The following is an 18,115-nucleotide window of genomic DNA, read 5'->3' as shown; positions in this document are numbered from 1 at the left end:
TGCACTTACAGATTAGTGATGTGGGGAATTTCATAGATGCCTGCCATCACTAATCTATAGCTTAGTAGCAGCTGTGGGCTTTTATTAACTACTTATTGCCAAAATTGCCACTGCACCATGGATTGGGAAGAGCCGGGCCCAGCGCCAGAATTGGTGCATCTTATGGATGCGCCACTTCTGCGATGGCTGTGGGCTGCTATTGTTAGGCTGGAAAGGGCCAAATAACGACGGCCCTTCACACCCTAATAATATCAGTCCCCAGTTGTCTGCTGTACCTTGGCTGGTTTCAGAAAAATGAGGGGGACCCCACGTCATTTTTTTTTTTTTAAATAAATCAAATAATTTAATAAAAAAAAAAGTGTGGGATCCCCTCTATTTTTCATAACCAACCAAGATACAGCAGAGAGCTGAGGGTTGCAGCCCGCAGCTGCTGCTGTTCCTGAGCTGGATATGAAAAATGAGGGGGACCCTACGTCATTTTTTTACCCCAAGAATTAAAAAAAATAGCTGGCCAAGCTAGCTATCCTGTTATTAAGCTAGTCTGTTATTTCTTTCTATTCTTTCTTATTATCTATTCTATATGATCTATTTTTTCTATCTATCCATCTATTCTAGCTATCAATTATCCTATCCTGTGATACTTTGTTTCTCCTTTAAAAAACTCGTTACAAAAACAAGGCAAAATCGCGGCAAAAATGCACCATCATTATAATCGTTTTTTTTTGTTTTTTTTTACATTTCCAGGCTCTTTGTGACAAGGTGCACTTTTGGTTTCTAGAGCGAGAGACCCTTGGTCTCCACTAATACATGGGACGTCTGGATGGGGACCCCTCCCCACTATATAAACTGCTCCTTTAATAATGATAATACCTTGGTAGATCTTTCTTTTGCGGAGATGGATCCTTCTGTAACCAGCTGTCATATAGTGATCTGCCCTCGAAGCCTTCATCCGGACTAGTGATCTGCAAAAACAAAACACTGCAATGACCAAAGAACTCCCCAATGATACAACGCCTGATTTCCGGCTCAGAGTTGCTAGAATAAACTAAAATATCTTTAATTGCTGTATTATCTGTTCCAGACCTGTCCACAAGGGGCACCAATTGATATCATTAAATATTTCGATCATGAAATCATTTTACAGATCTACTCGTTACAGACTTAAAAGGGGATCATATCATCAAAGTTTTCAGAACTGAATAATACAGGCAAATATAAGAAACTTTGCAATATATAAGTGAATTCTGCTTGTTTCTCCATTTATGAGCCATTTCTCTCCTCCCCATTGCCTCTTGAGCTCATCATCCACTCTAAAAAAAAAACACCCAGATCAACTACATCGTCTCAAGGCAAAACAAATTGTGAGCAAAGTGAGGTATGAGGTTACATGCCCTATTATATTCTATGGAAAGGGGAGTTGGAGTGAGGAGTAAAGTGAGAAAACAAGCAGGGGGAAACATGGAAAGATTGTGCTGAGCTTTCTAACAAGTCTTCTACTTCACCCCAGAGCTGGATTCACATTTACACCGATTACTACTGCTGCATAATTTCCTTAATGCCGCTGCTAGATCTCACTGTGTACAGACAAGGAGAGGGAAAAAATAAGCAGAGGTGGACACAAAGATCATGCTGAGCTTACTAGCAAGACTTTTACCTCATCCCAGAGCTGGATTCACATCTACATTGATTACTACTGTTGTATACATTTCTCAGTGCTGCTGCTACTACATCTCTCTGTGAGCAGAGAAAACAAGGAAAGGGGGACAGAAGGATCATGATGAGCTTACTAGCAAGACTTTTACCTCATCCCAGAGCTGGATTCACATCTACAATGATTGCTACTCCTGTATAAATGTCTCAATGCTACTGCTAAATCTCTCTGTGTGCAGAGGAAGAGAGAGAGAAAACAAGCAAAGGGGGACAGAAGGATCGTGTTGAGCTTACTAGCAAGACTTTTACCTCATCCCAGAGCTGAATTCACATCTACACTGATTACTACTGCTATATAAATTCCTCAGTGCTACTGTTTTGTCCTTTTGTATGCTGACTAGGGAATTAAGAGCTGGAATCCATCCCTGTGTGCTTTGCATAGGAGGCATGAAAGCAGCTAGTCTCCACTCACTAGCTCAGAGAAAAGTGAATATTAGATACGTAGACTGCATAGGGGGAAACAGACTGAAATGCAGTCATATAATGACCCGAGTAGTTTTATTCTTCCTTTAAACACAAATTCCAGATTACTGTGAAAAGTTACCTGCAAGTACAGTTACCCTTTAAATAAAGTGCAAGTTAAAGGGACGTGTTTCCTATGGATACATTCATGTACATCAATTTTCAATTTGGATTACAGAGAAAATTAATATTTGTATTTTTCTTTAATGTCTTTTTTTTTTTAAGCTGAAGGCAAAAATAAAACTACTAGAAGATAAGAGGATATTAAATTATAAACTCTGTGTGCGCAGGACCGGCACGGTGTCCTCTTTTTTTGTGATTTCTTTCAATAAATCTGATGTATTTGACTGGCTAACCACGGCAGCGTGGGAGAATGGAAAGGTAGATAAGAGAGAAAAGCTTTCAGACGCCGCCATCCTGGGCACGAATCACATATAATAAGGAATACTGAACCCAAACGGTGTCAGTCTGAGATCTCTGATGCATCCTCAGATTTCATCCAGGCAAATCATCAGATTATCCAAAAGACTTAACCCTTTTCCACATATTTCACTCATAGTAGAAAAATAAACAACATTTTTATAGTGGGGATGGAAAAAAAAAAATAAAATCGGAATTCTGGACAAAAAAAAAAAATATATATATATATATATAATATAATATAATATATATATAATAAATATATTATATTATATATATATATATATATTTTTTTTTTTTTTTTTTTTTTGGGCCGAGGAGGAACCTGAAGCCCTGAAAAGACTCTTAAAGAGTCCTGGCTAGTGAGTGGGAAGTGCAGCCCACCGCTGCATTAATACAATAGGGAAGGTGAGAAAACAGGGGAATAACACCCAACATGGAGAAGATACAACTTCAGGACAAATCCACAGCTGCTCCTTCCACCAAGGCGGCCAGCATACACATGGATTTGTATAATCAGCAAAGACTGCTGGGAAACCCTACTATTTGAACACAAAGGGGTGTGGGCTACAGAGCAGCTGCAGCTAACCTGCCCTGCTGGAAAGCTGCTAACAGCAACACTAACATTAACTGTTTCAGCACCAAGAGAAACAAAACAACATATAAATGTAGAGTCGCAGATGGAGATGGAAGGCTCCAGTCCTAAAGCTGTCACTAGTCTCTAAAAATAGGAAGACAACCATGACACAATCATAGTTTTCAGATGTAGCAGTGCAGCAGAGCTGAGAAAGGTAACCTCGCCCACATCCCTGATTAACAGATTTATGTGTACACTGTATATTGACAATGAGTTGCTTATCAGTGATGTGGGTGTAGTTGGACTAGGAGGTACGCAGACAGCTAGTCCGATTGTGCTAATCTACTGCTGATGAAACACTCACTGTATTGAAACAGCAGCACACAGCTTAATAAGTAAACCATCCCTGAAATCAGTGTTTCAGCCCCTACTTCATTGTGTCCTCAGATTACATAGCAAAAACCTGATGACGGATTCCTTTTAATCCGTAGGGGATTTGAACTTTGCAGTATTTGTATACAGAACAAATAATCAGCCCAGTGGCATTTACGATGTGCTTTCCCTAGGGTGCAGCATTCTGGGCCCTTACTGTATGTGGAGTGGATATACACGTAAGTCACGTGTAGGAAAGGAGTAAATGTGAGCTCCCCATAGTGGTGGCTCCAGGCAATGATATTTTATCAATGAACTCTGACTGCGGGAGGCTGACCACACTCTCTTCCAATTATAGAGTGAAGTATGGGTAATGAAACAATGGGAGGGAGGGGGGACCAGAATCTTTTTTAATTTAACATTTGATATTGGCAAGAGCAAATGAGTGAAGAACAAAAGCATTTAGGCTCCAAACCACCACAATGATTTGTCGTGACCATCAATAGGGAAAAAAATACCCCTGCCAGGACTAATGTATACCAAATATTAATAGGATAAGGTGGAGTTCAGAGCACTGATCCAATCTTATGGAAAGGATCCCCAAATCTTTGTTTATTGATTAGGCAGTGTTAATTGGTCACTATATGTGATGGCTCAGCATTTGGCCACTTGTGTGGGGGTGAACTGTTCTTTATTAGGCCAGACATGTTTCCTTTGTTTGTTAAATCATGAGACGTTAGCCATTGTCTCATGTCAGACTGATCGGAGCCCAATTGTCTGTAAATGTGTATTTCCTCAACCCCTCTGACTACATAATTTGGAGAAATATTATGCAGTAAGATTGAACTAGCAAAAAAAAAAAAAAAAAAAAGAAGAAGAGCAGCCATCTCCACCAATCCTGTAAGAGAACTGAGGGGTATAAAAGGGCCTTGCCTCTGTCACCAGGGATAGATTCTACATGACCCCAGCCGAGGAGCAACAGTTCCAGTTGGAGGAATCACAGAACAGCTTCAAGATTCATTCTACAGGATTTCAGCCTAGGATTTACAGTTCCAGCTGGAGGATCACAGAACTTCTTCAGTGCTCAATGCTGAACTGTTACATTCACTTGGCTACATACCTTGTTGAGTTCGGTCAGCTCCTTAAGTTTGCCGCTACCTCCTCTAAGTGGCTGTTCGCCAAAAGCGGGGGGCTGCTCTGGGATAATTGGCCCTGAAAGCGCCTCGAAGTCACAAAGATTCTAATCCCTGGTCGGCCAGTGGGTGAGACTCTGTTGCTTGTACCATCTTGTGTTCTTGCTGGGAATGTACAATATGTTTTTGCCTGTTGTTGACCCAATAAAGTTTTACCAATTGGGTAAAATTAAGAAGAAGAAATACACAGGGCACTACTCTAGATGAGGATATCAATCGGAATTCACATTTAGATTTTTGCTGCTGCAACCTATACAGGCTGCCCAAAGGGACTTAGACAGAAATGACTAACACAGCTACGTAGTGCTCATTCAAAAGGCCAACAAAAAATTCCACTGTGTATGTAGGTAGAAAAAAGAATAAGCACTCACTGATTGTTGCTGTGTAGACAAGTGGACATTTATTCATACTTAGGAGTTACATGCTGTGGCAAGCGGGGAGGGGGTGAGACAGGACAGCACATTAGACGACGGCCGTTTCGCACTCTCTGTGCTGAGAGTGCGAAACGGCCGTCGTCTAACGTGCTGTCATGTCTCGCCCCCTCCCCGCTTGTCACAGCATGTAACTCCTAAGCATGAATAAATAAATGTACACTTGTCTACACAGCAACAATCGGTGAGTGCTTATTCTTTTTTCTACCTACATACACAGTAAAGTCTTACCAATGTGTGGTTCCCTCACCCTGTTGTCTGAATAGTGTTTTTCCCGCGGGGAAGGAGTGCGGGCGTTCAGTGGGATGAGCCCTGGTCCGTACGGTCTTTTTGAAGACAGCCAGGCCAGCGGATGAGACACCTACTGACCCTCGGGTCTCCACAGTATATAATACACCATTAATTAAAAACACTGCCTAGCTTTTTAAGTTATTGCAAACTGTAGTACGGGAGTTTAAAGCAAAAAAAAAACAGGACAAGGAATATATTTCTCTTGGCTTTTGCTGGGATCTCTTCCAATTTTGGGCGAGTAAAACACAGAAAGGCGCAAAAAATAAAAAAAAAATAAAAAATAGGACGTTGATAAACTAAACCACATACGTACTAAGTCAGAAAGTGAAATTAATAAACTGAAACCATAAATTAATGTCGGAAATTGAAATGGCAAATCTCAATACCGGCAGTGGAACGCTGGTGCCATCCGGTGGACATATTGATTATTGCTTGCAAAATTTGCAAAACCTGAAGTGATGACTTCAAATACCTCCTGCTGTATTTTACAGACTTTCCCTGGGTTTTCATCTTATCATATGAAGGCTGTAATTGGCAGAATCTGTATTCCTGCATGTTTCTTACCTGGGCTTTTTAATTCCCTCTTTACTACTTTATAGAAATACAGTATATATCAGTGTGCCTCATAATAATAAATGTACTCCCTAAGCCCAAAATTACCAAAATAAATATGTAAATATATATTCACAAAAGTATGTCTGATAATAAGGTAGACTGAAGCTCATCCAGAGAAAGCAGCAGCAAAAAAGTCCTTCCCTATATTGCTAGCAGTTCAGGGTTCGGGTGCTGTTCGTATGCTAATAAAGTTTTTTGAAAGGCTGCAGCGCAGTCAATCAACAAGATTTACTGCATGCAGAAATGCTGTGAACCATAAAGAAAGTAAAAAACTGTCAGGGTCCCCCCTAGTTTTGATAAACAGCCAAGGTAAAGCAGACAGCTGGGGGCTGGTATTATCAGGCTGGGAAGGCCCATGGTAATCAGGTCATTCCCAGCCTAAAAATCCTGCAGCTGTCTGCTTTACCTTTGCTGGTTATCAAAATAAGAGGGGATGCCATGCTGTTTTATTTAATTATTTAAATACATAATCGTAAAAAAAAAAAATAAATAAAATGGCGTGGGATCCCCTATATTCTTGATAACTAGCCAAGGTAAAGCAGACAGCTGAAGATTGCAGCCCCCAGCTGTCTGCTTTATCTGTGTGGTTTATCAAAAATAGGGGGTAAACACATTTATTTTAATTTATTCCCAATCCATATTTGTCCTGCTCTTCCCCCCTTTTTCTTCCTCTTGTAGCCCCTAACCCTTACTATGACTATTTTACAGCCCAGACGTTCGGGTTCCCATTGACTTTTATGGGTTTCAGGTCAAGTCCGGGTCCCAAACTGAACTTTTAACTAAAGTTCTGGTGATCCCAAACGTCCCTAAATACTCATACTAATTAAGTCTGAGCTGAGCAGAAAATAAATAAGTTTGACAATACTTGAAAGATACTCAAGAGAAAGCAATTATACAGAGGAATAGACTAACAGGTTTCGCACTATGGCTTCTTCAGATGGCAAAGTTTGACCAGAGTGGGATCTGTGTTTCTGTGTTTGTGCACTGCCCCATGGAATAACATTGGTCTGAGTGTGATCCAATATTTTGTCTGATCGCATTCGGATAGAAAACACAGTCTTCTGCACGAGGCCTTAAAGCGATTGTCGGGTCATGTGACATTGAAGGGTTAATATCAGGTAAAACTATCAATATCAGATCGGTGGGAGTCCTACACTGGTCACTGCCATAGATCAACTGTTATTCTAACCCTTTTAGACTCACTTGCGTAACGGTCCGGTCTGATGGACGTTGCCGATCTTGGTCAGGTGCCTCCTCTCTTCCAGTGATCGCCTTGCCCCTTCTTTATGTGGATGACATATCCTACATCATCCACACAGAGGTCTCCATTGCGCTCATGTGCAGGCGCACTTCTCTCTGCCAAGTTGAGGGCAGAGCAAAGTACTGTAATGCGCAGGCGCAAGGAAAGGTCAAAGACCATTTGCGCATACACACTACAATACACTGCGCTGAGGGTATGTCACGCTAGATACGGGGAAGTACCAAGTGAAAGGCGAAAAGGAAGAGGAGGGAAACCCTGTGACTATGGAAGGGAGAGATTAGGACCCCTGAACAAACCTACCGCTTGTCCCTCACCACCCTAGATCGGCTCGGCGCATAGGTGCAGAACCTGATACCTGACCCTAGGTATCCCTAGTGCTGGACCCTAATCAGGGAACAGATGGGATGAGCTCTTAGTCAACTCCAATAAACAAAGGAAGACACAAGGGGAAAAATGCATGAACTACTTATCTACAGATGACTCCGGTAGAAGTTCAGCAAACCTACAGCTACGATACCACAGAGGAGTACAAGCCACCTGCTTGCAACCAGAGCTTCAATGTCCTGAATAATATCACCACCACAAGTCCAGGGAAGATGGGAGTATTTAAGCACCAAGAGAATACTGATAATCAGAAGCTGGGTGGAAGGTGAGCTCCGCTGGATCCTAAAGGGGAGGAGATGTAAATCCAGCAGGAAAGCTACCTATACCAATGAATACTGACAGCAGAAACAATGGAAAGTAGAGAAGAGGTGCATATGTGGCCACCATTCGATTCTGGCAGTGGAGCCCCATTCTCTGGATCAATTGTTATCACCTACCCCCTATCCAGGGTTACTCCTAAAAACTCACCTGTTTGGTCACATCATACACTAGTTTGTACAACAATGGGGTACAATCAATTCTTAGTGTGTAGTTGCCTGAAAAGAAAAATATATTAAAGTAAAATGTAAAAATAAAAATGGGATAAGTAGGCTGGAAAACGAGAGAGAGTTCTAGGTAAGATTCAGAACCCTCTGGTTCTCCAGATACTGTGGTAACTATTTTCATAAAGAAGAGCATCTCAATAAAGTAGAATATCATCAAAAAGTTAATTTATTTCAGTAATAAGGAAACACATTATATAGAGTCATTACACACAGAGAGATCTATTTCATGTGTTTATTATATATTATATAGAGTCATTACACACAGAGGGATCTATTCCTATATATTATATAGGGTCATTCCACACAGAGGGATTTATTCCTATATATTATATAGTCATTACACACAGAGGGATCTATTCCTATATATTATATAGGGTCATTACACACAGAAGGATCTATTCCTATATATTATATAGTCATTACACACAGAGGGATCTATTCCTATATATTATATAGGGTCATTACACACAGAGGGATCTATTCCTATATATTATATAGAGTCATTACACACAGAGGGATCTATTCCTATGTATTATATAGTCATTACACACAGAGGGATCTATTCCTATATATTATATAGTCATTACACACAGAGGGATCTATTCCTATAGATTATATAGGGTCATTACACACAGAGGGATCTATTCCTATATATTATATAGAGTCATTACACACAGAGGGATCTATTCCTATATATTATATAGGGTCATTACACACAGAGGGATCTATTCCTATATATTATATAGAGTCATTACACACAGAGGGAGCTATTCCTATATATTATATAGTCATTACACACAGAGGGATCTATTCCTATATATTATATAGAGTCATTACACACAGAAGGATCTATTCCTATGTATTATATAGTCATTACACACAGAGGGATCTATTCCTATATATTATATAGGGTCATTACACACAGAGGGATCTATTCCTATATATTATATAGGGTCATTACACACAGAGGGATCTATTCCTATATATTATATAGGGTCATTACACACAGAGGGATATATTCCTATATATATTATATAGAGTCATTACACACAGAGGGATCTATTCCTATATATTATATAGAGTTATTACACACAGAGGGATCTATTTCTATATATTATATAGAGTTATTACACACAGAGGGATCTATTCCTATATATTATATAGAGTCATTACACACAGAGGGATCTATTTCAGGTGTTTATTTCTGTTAATGTTGATGATTATGGCTTACAACCAATGAAAACCCAAAAGTCATTATCTCAGAAAATTAGAATATTCTAGAAGACCAAGTGAAAAAATGATTTTACACTCAGAAATGTTGGCGCCTACTGTACAGTAAATGCCTCAATAGTTGGTCACAGCTCCTTTTGCATGAATTACTGCATCATGTGGCATGGAGGGGATCAGCCTGTGGCACTGCTGAGGTGTTATGGAAGCCCAGGTTGCTTTGGTAGCCGCCTTCAGCTTGTCTGCATTGTTGCCTCTCGTGTCTCTCATAGATTCTCTATGGGGTTTAGGTCAGGAGAGTTTGCTGACCAATCAAGCACATTGATACTGTGGTTAGTAAACAAGGTATTGGTACTTTTGGCAGTGTAGACAGGGGCCAAGTCTTGCTGGAAAATAAAACTGCCATCTCCAAAAAGCTTGTCGGCAGAGGGAAGCATGAAGTGCTGTAAAATTTCTCCTGCTAGACGGCTGCACTGACTTTGGTGTTGATAAAACACAGTGGAGCTACACCAGCAGATGACATGGCTCCCCAAACCATCCCTGATTGTGGAGACTTCACACTAGACCCCAGCAGCTTGGATTGTGGCCTCCACTCATACTTCAGACTCTGGGACCGCGATTTCCAAATGTAATGCAGAATTTACTTTCATCTGAAAACAACACCTTGGACACTGAGAACAGTCCAGTTCTTTCTCCTTGGCCCAGGTAAGATGCTTCTGGCGTGGTCTATTGGTCATGAGTGGCTTGACACAAGGAATGCGACACTTGTAGCCAACGTCCTGAATAGAGTTGTTCGATTCGAACGGTTCACCAATTTCAAATTCGAGTGGTTTTGGGGGGTGTTCGAGTAGTTCGACGAACTCGAACGATTTGCTTCAAGTTCGGCTGTTCAAGTTACGTTCGATAATGGTTCAATCACCAAAAGCGTGGCTTTTCACAGTAAGTATGTGCACACGTTGCTATCTGCATGCGTCCTGCGTCCCCAGCACAATCCCTCTCTCTTTCCTACTCACCGATCACGGGCCCCTCGCTGCACGGCTGTCACAAAGCTCCGGCGGCTTTTCCTCTTTTCAAAATGGCTGCCGCTTCATTATTCAATCTGGTATTCCGTGCTTTCCCTGCCCACCGGCGCCCATGATTGGTTGCAGTCAGACACGCCCCCACGATGAGTGACAGCTGTCTCACTGCAACCAATCACAGCCGCCGGTGAGCGGGTCTATATCGTGCAGTAAATAATAATAAAAAAAAAAAATGTGGTTCCCCCAATTTTGATACCAGCCAGGATAAAGCCACACGGCTGGAGGCTGGTATTGTCAGGATGGGGAACGCCATGTTATGGGGAGCCCACCACCCTAACAATATAACCCAGCAGCCGCCCGGAATTGCCGCATCCATTAGATGTGACAGTACCGGGACTCTACCCCGCTCATCCCGAATTGCCCTGGTGCAGTGGCAATTGAGGTAATAAGGGGTTAATCATGGCAGGTGTCTCTCCGAGATACAGATTAATCATGGAAGGTAAGTGAAAGTAAATAAACACACACAGCGAAAAATCCTTTATTTGGAATAAAAGACAAAAAAACACCCTCTTTCACCATTTTATTAAAATCCCCAAATACCCCTCCAGGTCCGACGTAATCCACAGAGGTCCCACGACGCATCCAGCTCTGCTACATGAAGCTGACAGGAGCGGCAGTAGAACAGGAGCACTATTGTGTCAGATCTATGAAGCAATGAAGTGAGCCGCGCTGTCAGCGGAGACGTCACTGAGGTAATGCCTCCGTGTGCGGTGACGATTGGGGCGAAGGTGCCTGCGTGTGTGCAGTGATGAGTGCGGTAGTGCCGGTGTTTGCCCGTCCGCCCGCCCGTCCGTCCGTCCATTCTTGGATTCTCTACTGCAATATAGAGGTCAATATTACCAAATCTTCCTATGCTTTTCATTAGAGGCAGTGGCTCAATGGTTAGAGCTACTGCCTAAGGAGAATTAGTTCATGAGTTCGAGTCCCGGCCAAGAATTTAATTTATTTTTAATTTTAAATTATAAATTATTTATTTATAATTATAATTTAATTTAATTATGCACTGAGGGGAGAAACCGGACATCAGCTGTGAGCCGCGGGACACACCTCTAAAATCGGAGCAGTTCACGGAATGAGGCTGCATTCCTCTCTCCTCTCTCTCTCCTCTCTTTTCTCTCTCTCAGACCTGGTGATGATCAGCTGATGCGGTCACCTGACGGAATCAGCTGACACTAAGTCGAGTGGGAAGGCCGGCTTTTTACCGCCCGGCCGGCTAAACTATCAGCTGCTGCTGTCGGACAGGAGTCTGCACAGAAGTGTGTAGTTTGGTTTTTTTGGGGTTTTTTTTTCACTGATGCATCAGCTGATTGTATAAAAGCCGTTTATACAATCAGCTGCTGTGTGACGTGATTCAGGCCCTTGAACCTGACACATCATCTGATCGCTTTGCCTTCCAGCAAACCGATCAGATGATATTGGATCCGGATTGGACGGCGTGGGACCCTTGACCCAGGATTACTGCGGAGGGGGGTTCTTTATTTCAATAAAGATGGAGTCACTAATTATGTTGTTTTATTTCTAATAAAAATATTTTTCTGTGTGTTGTGTTTTTTTTTATCTGTACTAGAAATTCATGGTGGCCATGTCTAATATTGGCATGACACCATGAATTTCGGGCTTAGGGCCAGTTGATCATATACAGCTAGCCCTAACCCCATTATTACCCAGCGAGCCACCCGTCACCAGGGCAGCTGGAAGAGTTGGATACAGCACCATTTGCAGCAGGGGTGCCCAGAAAGCATGGGCACCCTCCGCTGTGGATTCCAATCCCCAGCTGCCTAGTTGTACCTGGCTGGACAAAAAATTGGGGAGAAGCCCATGTCGTTTTTTTTTTCAATTATTTCATGAAATCCATGAAAAAATTAAAAGAAATAAAAGGGCTTCCCTATATTTTTGGTTCCCAGCCGGGTAAAAATAGGCAGCTGGGGGTTGGGGGCAGCCCGTAGCTGCCTGCTGTACCTGGCTAGCATACAAAAACATGGCGAAGCCCACGTAATTTTTTTGGGGGGCAAAAAACTCTAGCATACAGTCCTGGATGGAGTATGCTGAGCCTTGTAGTTCTGCAGCTGCTGTCTGTCTGTATGGAGGAGAGCAGACAGCAGTTGCAGAACTACAAGGCTCAGCATGCTGCATCCAGGACTGTATGCTAGAGGGAGAGACAGGGGGAGCAGAACTACAAGGCTCAGCATGCTCCATTCACTAGTGTATGCAGGAGAGCAGACAGCAGCGGCAGAACTACAAAGCTCAGCATACTCCATCCAGGACTGTATGCAGGAGTTTTTTGCCCACCAAAAAACTGACGTGGGCGTCGCCATATTTTTGTATGCTAGCCAGGTACAGCAGGCAGGTACGGCTGCCCCCAACCCCCAGCTGCCTATTTGTACCCGGCTGGGAACTAAAAATATAGGGAAGCCCTTTTTTTTAATTAATTCATGGATTTCATGAAATAATTGAGAAAAAAAATGACATGGGCTTCGCCCCAATTTTTTGTCCAGCCAGGTACAACTAGGCAGCTGGGGATTGGAATCCGCAGCACAGGTTGGGCCCCTCTGCTGCGAATTGCAGTCCGCAGCCGCCCCAGAAAATGGCGCTTTCATAGAAGCGCCATCATCTGGCGCTGTATCCAAGTCTTCCAGCAGCCCTGAAGCCGCGTGGCTTGCTGGGTTATAATGGGTTAATACTAGCTTTGTTTTACTAGCCAGTATTAAGCCAGAGCTTCTTAATGTCAGGCAAGTTTGACCCGGCCATTAAGAATCTCCAATAAAGGGTTAAAGAAGAAAAAAAAAAGACACCACACAGAGAAAAAAATACTTTAATAGAAATAAATACACAGACACACTTAGAGACTCCATGTTTATTACTCCCTCTCTCCCCTCCATGATCCTTGTCTTCTTTCTCCTTCAACCCATGCAGCTCTGCTACATCAGACAGCCCTGCATGGGAGGAAGACGCTGCTGCTCCAGTACAGTCTAATCACTCAGTGAGTAAGCAGAGGCTGCGGGTTGTAAGCGGTGATGTCACCGCTGCCACTGTTGCTAAAGTAATCTGACAGGTGGGTTACTATAGCAACGGTGCTCCGATCACGTGATTCCCGGTGCCGCAATTCACCGGCTGTGGCAGCCAGTCCCTGCATGTGGGCTGACTCAGTAAAGAGCGCCGACATGCAGGAACGGGGAAGCCGACCATGTGCCAGGGCATCTCGCCGGTATACGGAGATGCTCAAACGAGCACCGCGTACCGGAGAGATGCACTGACAGGGCCTAGCATGACGTCTAGCCATGTGACCAGTCTGTAACCAATGAGATAATAGACACGTGACTGGTCACATGCTATGACGACGTCATGGAAGGTCCTATCATCAGTGCTGGTTACCAGGAGGGCGCAGCGATGATCGGAAGGAAAAGCGGCGGGAGACAGAGTGCAGGACGCATCGCGGGGACCTGTAAGTGTAATGGCAATGTTTATTAACTGTATAATGTGTTTGTATGTGTTTGTGTTTTCCTGCCATTGTTTTCAATGGGGTTCAAAGGTGTTCATCGAACGTTCGCCAAACTAAGCCGCCGTTCGACGAACCGAACCGAACTCGAACACTAGGGGGGTGGCTCATCTCTAGTCCTGAATACCTCTGTGTGTGGTGACTCTTGAACCACTAACTCCAGCAGCGTCCACTCCATGTGAATCGCCACCAAATTTTGAATTGCCTTTTCTTAACAATCCTATCAAGACTATGGTTATCCCGGTTACTTGTGCACCTTTTTCTACCACACTTTTTCCTTCCACTCAACTTTCCATTAATATGCTTGGATACAGCACTCCGTGAACAGCCGGCTTCTTTAGCAATGACCTTTTGTGGCTTACCCGCATTGTGGAGTTTGTCAATGGCTGCCTTCTGGACATCTGTCAAGCAAGCCATCTTCCCCATGATTGTGTAGCCTACTGAACCAGACTAAGGGACTATTGTACATGCTTTATAAGCCTTTGCAGGTGTTTTATGGTATTAACTATTCTAATTTTCTGAGATAATGACTTTTGGGTTTTCATTCGCTGTAAGCCATAATCCTCAACATTAACAGAAATAAACACTTGAAACAGATTTCTCTGTGTGTAATGACTCTACATAATATATAGGAATATATCCCTCTGTGTGTAATGACTCTATATAATATATAGGAATAGGTCCCTCTGTATGTAATGACTATATAATATATACAAATAGATCCTTCTGTGTGTAATGACTATATAATATATAGGAATAGATCCTCTGTGTGTAATGACTCTATAATATACTGTATATGTTTCACTTTTTGTATTGAATTGCTGAAATAAATTAAGTTTTTGATGATATTCTAATTTATTGAGATGCACTTGTATCATAGTCGGATATATGGACATCATAGATGAGGGACCCTTCATCCTCAAACAGCCAAAATATATAGCTGATGTCCAAGAGAACTATAAATATGTCACATCTTACAGTCATGTCCAAAAGTTTTGAGACAGACACAAATTTTGGTTTTCACGCAGTTTTCTGTTTCTGGTTTTATATTGGCAATTTGCATTAACTCTAGATTGTTATGAAGAGTGATCAGATGAATTGCAAAAATGTTGCAGTGATTCCTTGCCATGAAAATTAATTTAAATCACAAAATCTTCATTTTCATTGAATTTCAGCTTTGCCACAAAATGACGTATTTACATCATATCAGTGATCCTCTCCTTAGATCAGGAGAAAGTGTCACCGAGGACAAGGCAGCTGATATCCCTCTATCATGCTGCTTGAATTAAAAGAGCAAACTGGTTGTTTTAAAAGGGTCCGTTGCTTGAAATCATTGTCTTCTTTATTAACCAGGGATACCCCCTACAGAAAAAAAAACTAAATACATGCACTCATCATTGCTTTGCAACAAAAAAGAGCTTTACAAGAAAGAACATTGCTGCTTGTAAGATTGCCCCTAAATCAACCATTTATCGGTTAATCGGGAACTTCAAAGAGAGATTCAATTGCTACATAAACTGCTGCAAAGTGCCCCAAAAAGTGCCAGCAAGTTCCAGGGCTGTCTTCTAAAGAGTATTCAGCTACAGCATTGATTCGATACAAGTACAGAGCTTGCCCAAAAATAGCAGCAGGCAGGTGTAATTGTGTATGCATGCAGAATGACAAAAAATCTTCAAGAAGGGCAGCCAAAAAGCCAATTCTCTCACAGAAAAAACCCAATGACAAACTGACATTAGAAGATGATGGTAAAGTTATTTTGTCTGATGAAGCCCTCTTTTGACTGTTTGAGACATCTGGAACAGTTGTCAAGAGACTGTGATCACAATCAAGAGTCCTCAGACTATTAATGCGTGGGGGCATTTCAATCATGGAGGGGCTTTATTCACAATTTTGACCATTAACACGGCCATGAATAAAGAATGGGATCTAAACATTCACCAAGACCTACTTCTCCCAAGTTAGTGATGATGCTTTTTCCAACATGAAGGAGACCAAGTGATCACCAAGTGGCTCAGTGAACAAAACATTGACATATTGGGTTCATGGCCAGAAACCTCCAAAGATCTTGATCCCACTGAGAAGCTATGTTCAATCCTCAAAACGCGGGACAACAAACAAGACCACAGAAATGGTGATAAGCGCCAAGCACAGATGAGATAAGAATGGGCCATCGGTCACGATTTGGCCCAAAAGCGGACATCCAGCTGCCAGGACAAAGAGCAGAAGTCTGGAGAAATGAGGGTTAGTCCTGTAAATATTAAAGGCCCAATTCATCAAGACTGGAATTGGTGACTTGGTGTGCTGGAGTCCTACGCTCCTGATTCACGAAGACTCGCACGCCTCTTCGTGAATCTGGAGGGTCTGATGAGTGGCATGCACCACAGGTACTGGAGTATGGAACACACAGTTCTTCATGAACCAGACAAGATGTAGTGTCCCTCCCCTGCCGTGCTTGCATCCCGCCCCAATGCTGCCATTTTATCAGAGCTGGGAGAAACTGGGGTGAAAGCCCCAAAAGTCACAAAATGTTGGCGTTCTGCCTACACTTTTTGACTGTTCCAAGCTTTTCCGACAGAATTCTGGAGTGGAAGCTGTGATGAGTCTTTAAATAAATTATCTATTTGTCAATAAAAGTATAAAAACTTATGAAATTGTACTTCAGTAACCATACAAAACATCCGACTACACATTTTAAAAACTCCGGAGCACAAAACGTTGCGAAATATTACATTTGTGTCAATTTCCAACCCTTTAGCCATGACTGTAGGGGCGTATGAAGAGCAATACGTATAGAGCAATTACCTTCAATTGAAGAATCTGAATTTATATAAGCCACGCCTCGTTCCTGGAGGATTTTTGCATTTTCCTGCAGATAAACATGAAAAACAAATAATTAGTATATGGTCAATTAAGGGGTCCAGTTTCTCCCACTCACCATTTCCCTGCAGCCTCTCCCCATTGTAAGGTTTGGCTAAGAATCAAGTTTGATAGTAAAGGTGCTAAATAAATGAGGATATTCTAGTCACAAGAGCGTTATACAGCTGACATTTAGTAAGAATAGCAGTGACCAGAGCTAGCTCGGATCGCTGCCATTTCCCCAGATAGATTGCACAGGTAATCCCTTTCAGCAGCAGTGGTTGCAACTTTACTTGGTAAAGTGAATTGTGTAATTCGAAGCGACAACTTGTCCTGTGACAAAGAACAAGCTTTCATACGACTTGGTCAATGGGGGGAAAAAATGCAAGTATAGTAAAGAAAAGGTGTAAACAGGTGCCAGGAATGAAACACGCCAAAAAAGGCTCAGCTGTAGACAAAGGCTCCATTTCTTGAGGTTCAGAGGGTACCACAAACCATTCATCCTCCTCACCTTCAGCCCTTTTAGTTGTGATATCCCTCTGTTCCTTCAGGGATACAGGTGGTTTTCTCCCTCACACACAGGGACGGAGCATGCAACGATGCAGAACCCGACTAGGGTTTCTTCCTATACCCTCAAGACAGACTTCATATATTGGGTTGTCGGGGGGACTCTTCTTGTAATGCTGTGGGAAGTCACCTCCCATCGATAGCCCAACTTTTTCTTGGGGCCTTTAGCTCAGACCACCATCTCCTAGCTGAAGGGGCACCTATTGCACTGGCGTTACCTCTGGATGATTCATCTCCTGAAGTTTTTGTTCCACCAACCTTCTCAACGTTTGTAGTCTTTGTTGATATTCTCACACCCAGGTAATAACGTTGTCCCTCATGCAATCATCTTCAGGGTCAAGTTCTAATTTTGTGATTTCTTGGCCGCAATATATAGGGGGTATATCCGGGGGTGCTGTGGACTCTATTGTTGAACGCCCTCACTAGTTCCGAGACAAATTTGGGCCACCTCATTTTCCGGTCTTCCTCTCAGGTTCAGAAAATTTGCGGCAGCATCCTATTAATATGCTCACAGGCCCAATTACCTTGAAGATGGTAAGGTGTTGTTAGAGACTTATCAATACCATAAAGCCAATGTAATTTTTCCATGACTTTCCCCTGAAAGCAAATCCCTTGGTTAGAGTGCATCC

General features: G+C 42.4%; 1 protein-coding gene across 1 annotated transcript in view; it reads right to left on the bottom strand.

The window, feature by feature from the left end:
• Window positions 1-18,115, bottom strand: part of LOC142292300 (N-acetylated-alpha-linked acidic dipeptidase 2-like) — a 122,568-nt gene that overhangs the window by 35,553 nt on the left and 68,900 nt on the right. Inside the window, exons 12-14 of the mRNA XM_075337571.1 lie at window positions 16,866-16,929; window positions 8,185-8,252; window positions 871-962 (exon numbers count right to left, since the gene is read on the bottom strand). Coding sequence (XP_075193686.1) covers window positions 871-962; window positions 8,185-8,252; window positions 16,866-16,929 — 224 coding nt within the window. The remainder of the gene's footprint in view (window positions 1-870; window positions 963-8,184; window positions 8,253-16,865; window positions 16,930-18,115) is intronic.

Source organism: Anomaloglossus baeobatrachus, chromosome 2 (genome assembly GCF_048569485.1).
Source record: "Anomaloglossus baeobatrachus isolate aAnoBae1 chromosome 2, aAnoBae1.hap1, whole genome shotgun sequence".
In the NCBI taxonomy this organism is placed as follows: Eukaryota; Metazoa; Chordata; class Amphibia; order Anura; family Aromobatidae; genus Anomaloglossus; species Anomaloglossus baeobatrachus.
Note: the sequence above shows the minus strand (reverse complement) of the source record. Positions and strands in the feature narration are given on the sequence as shown.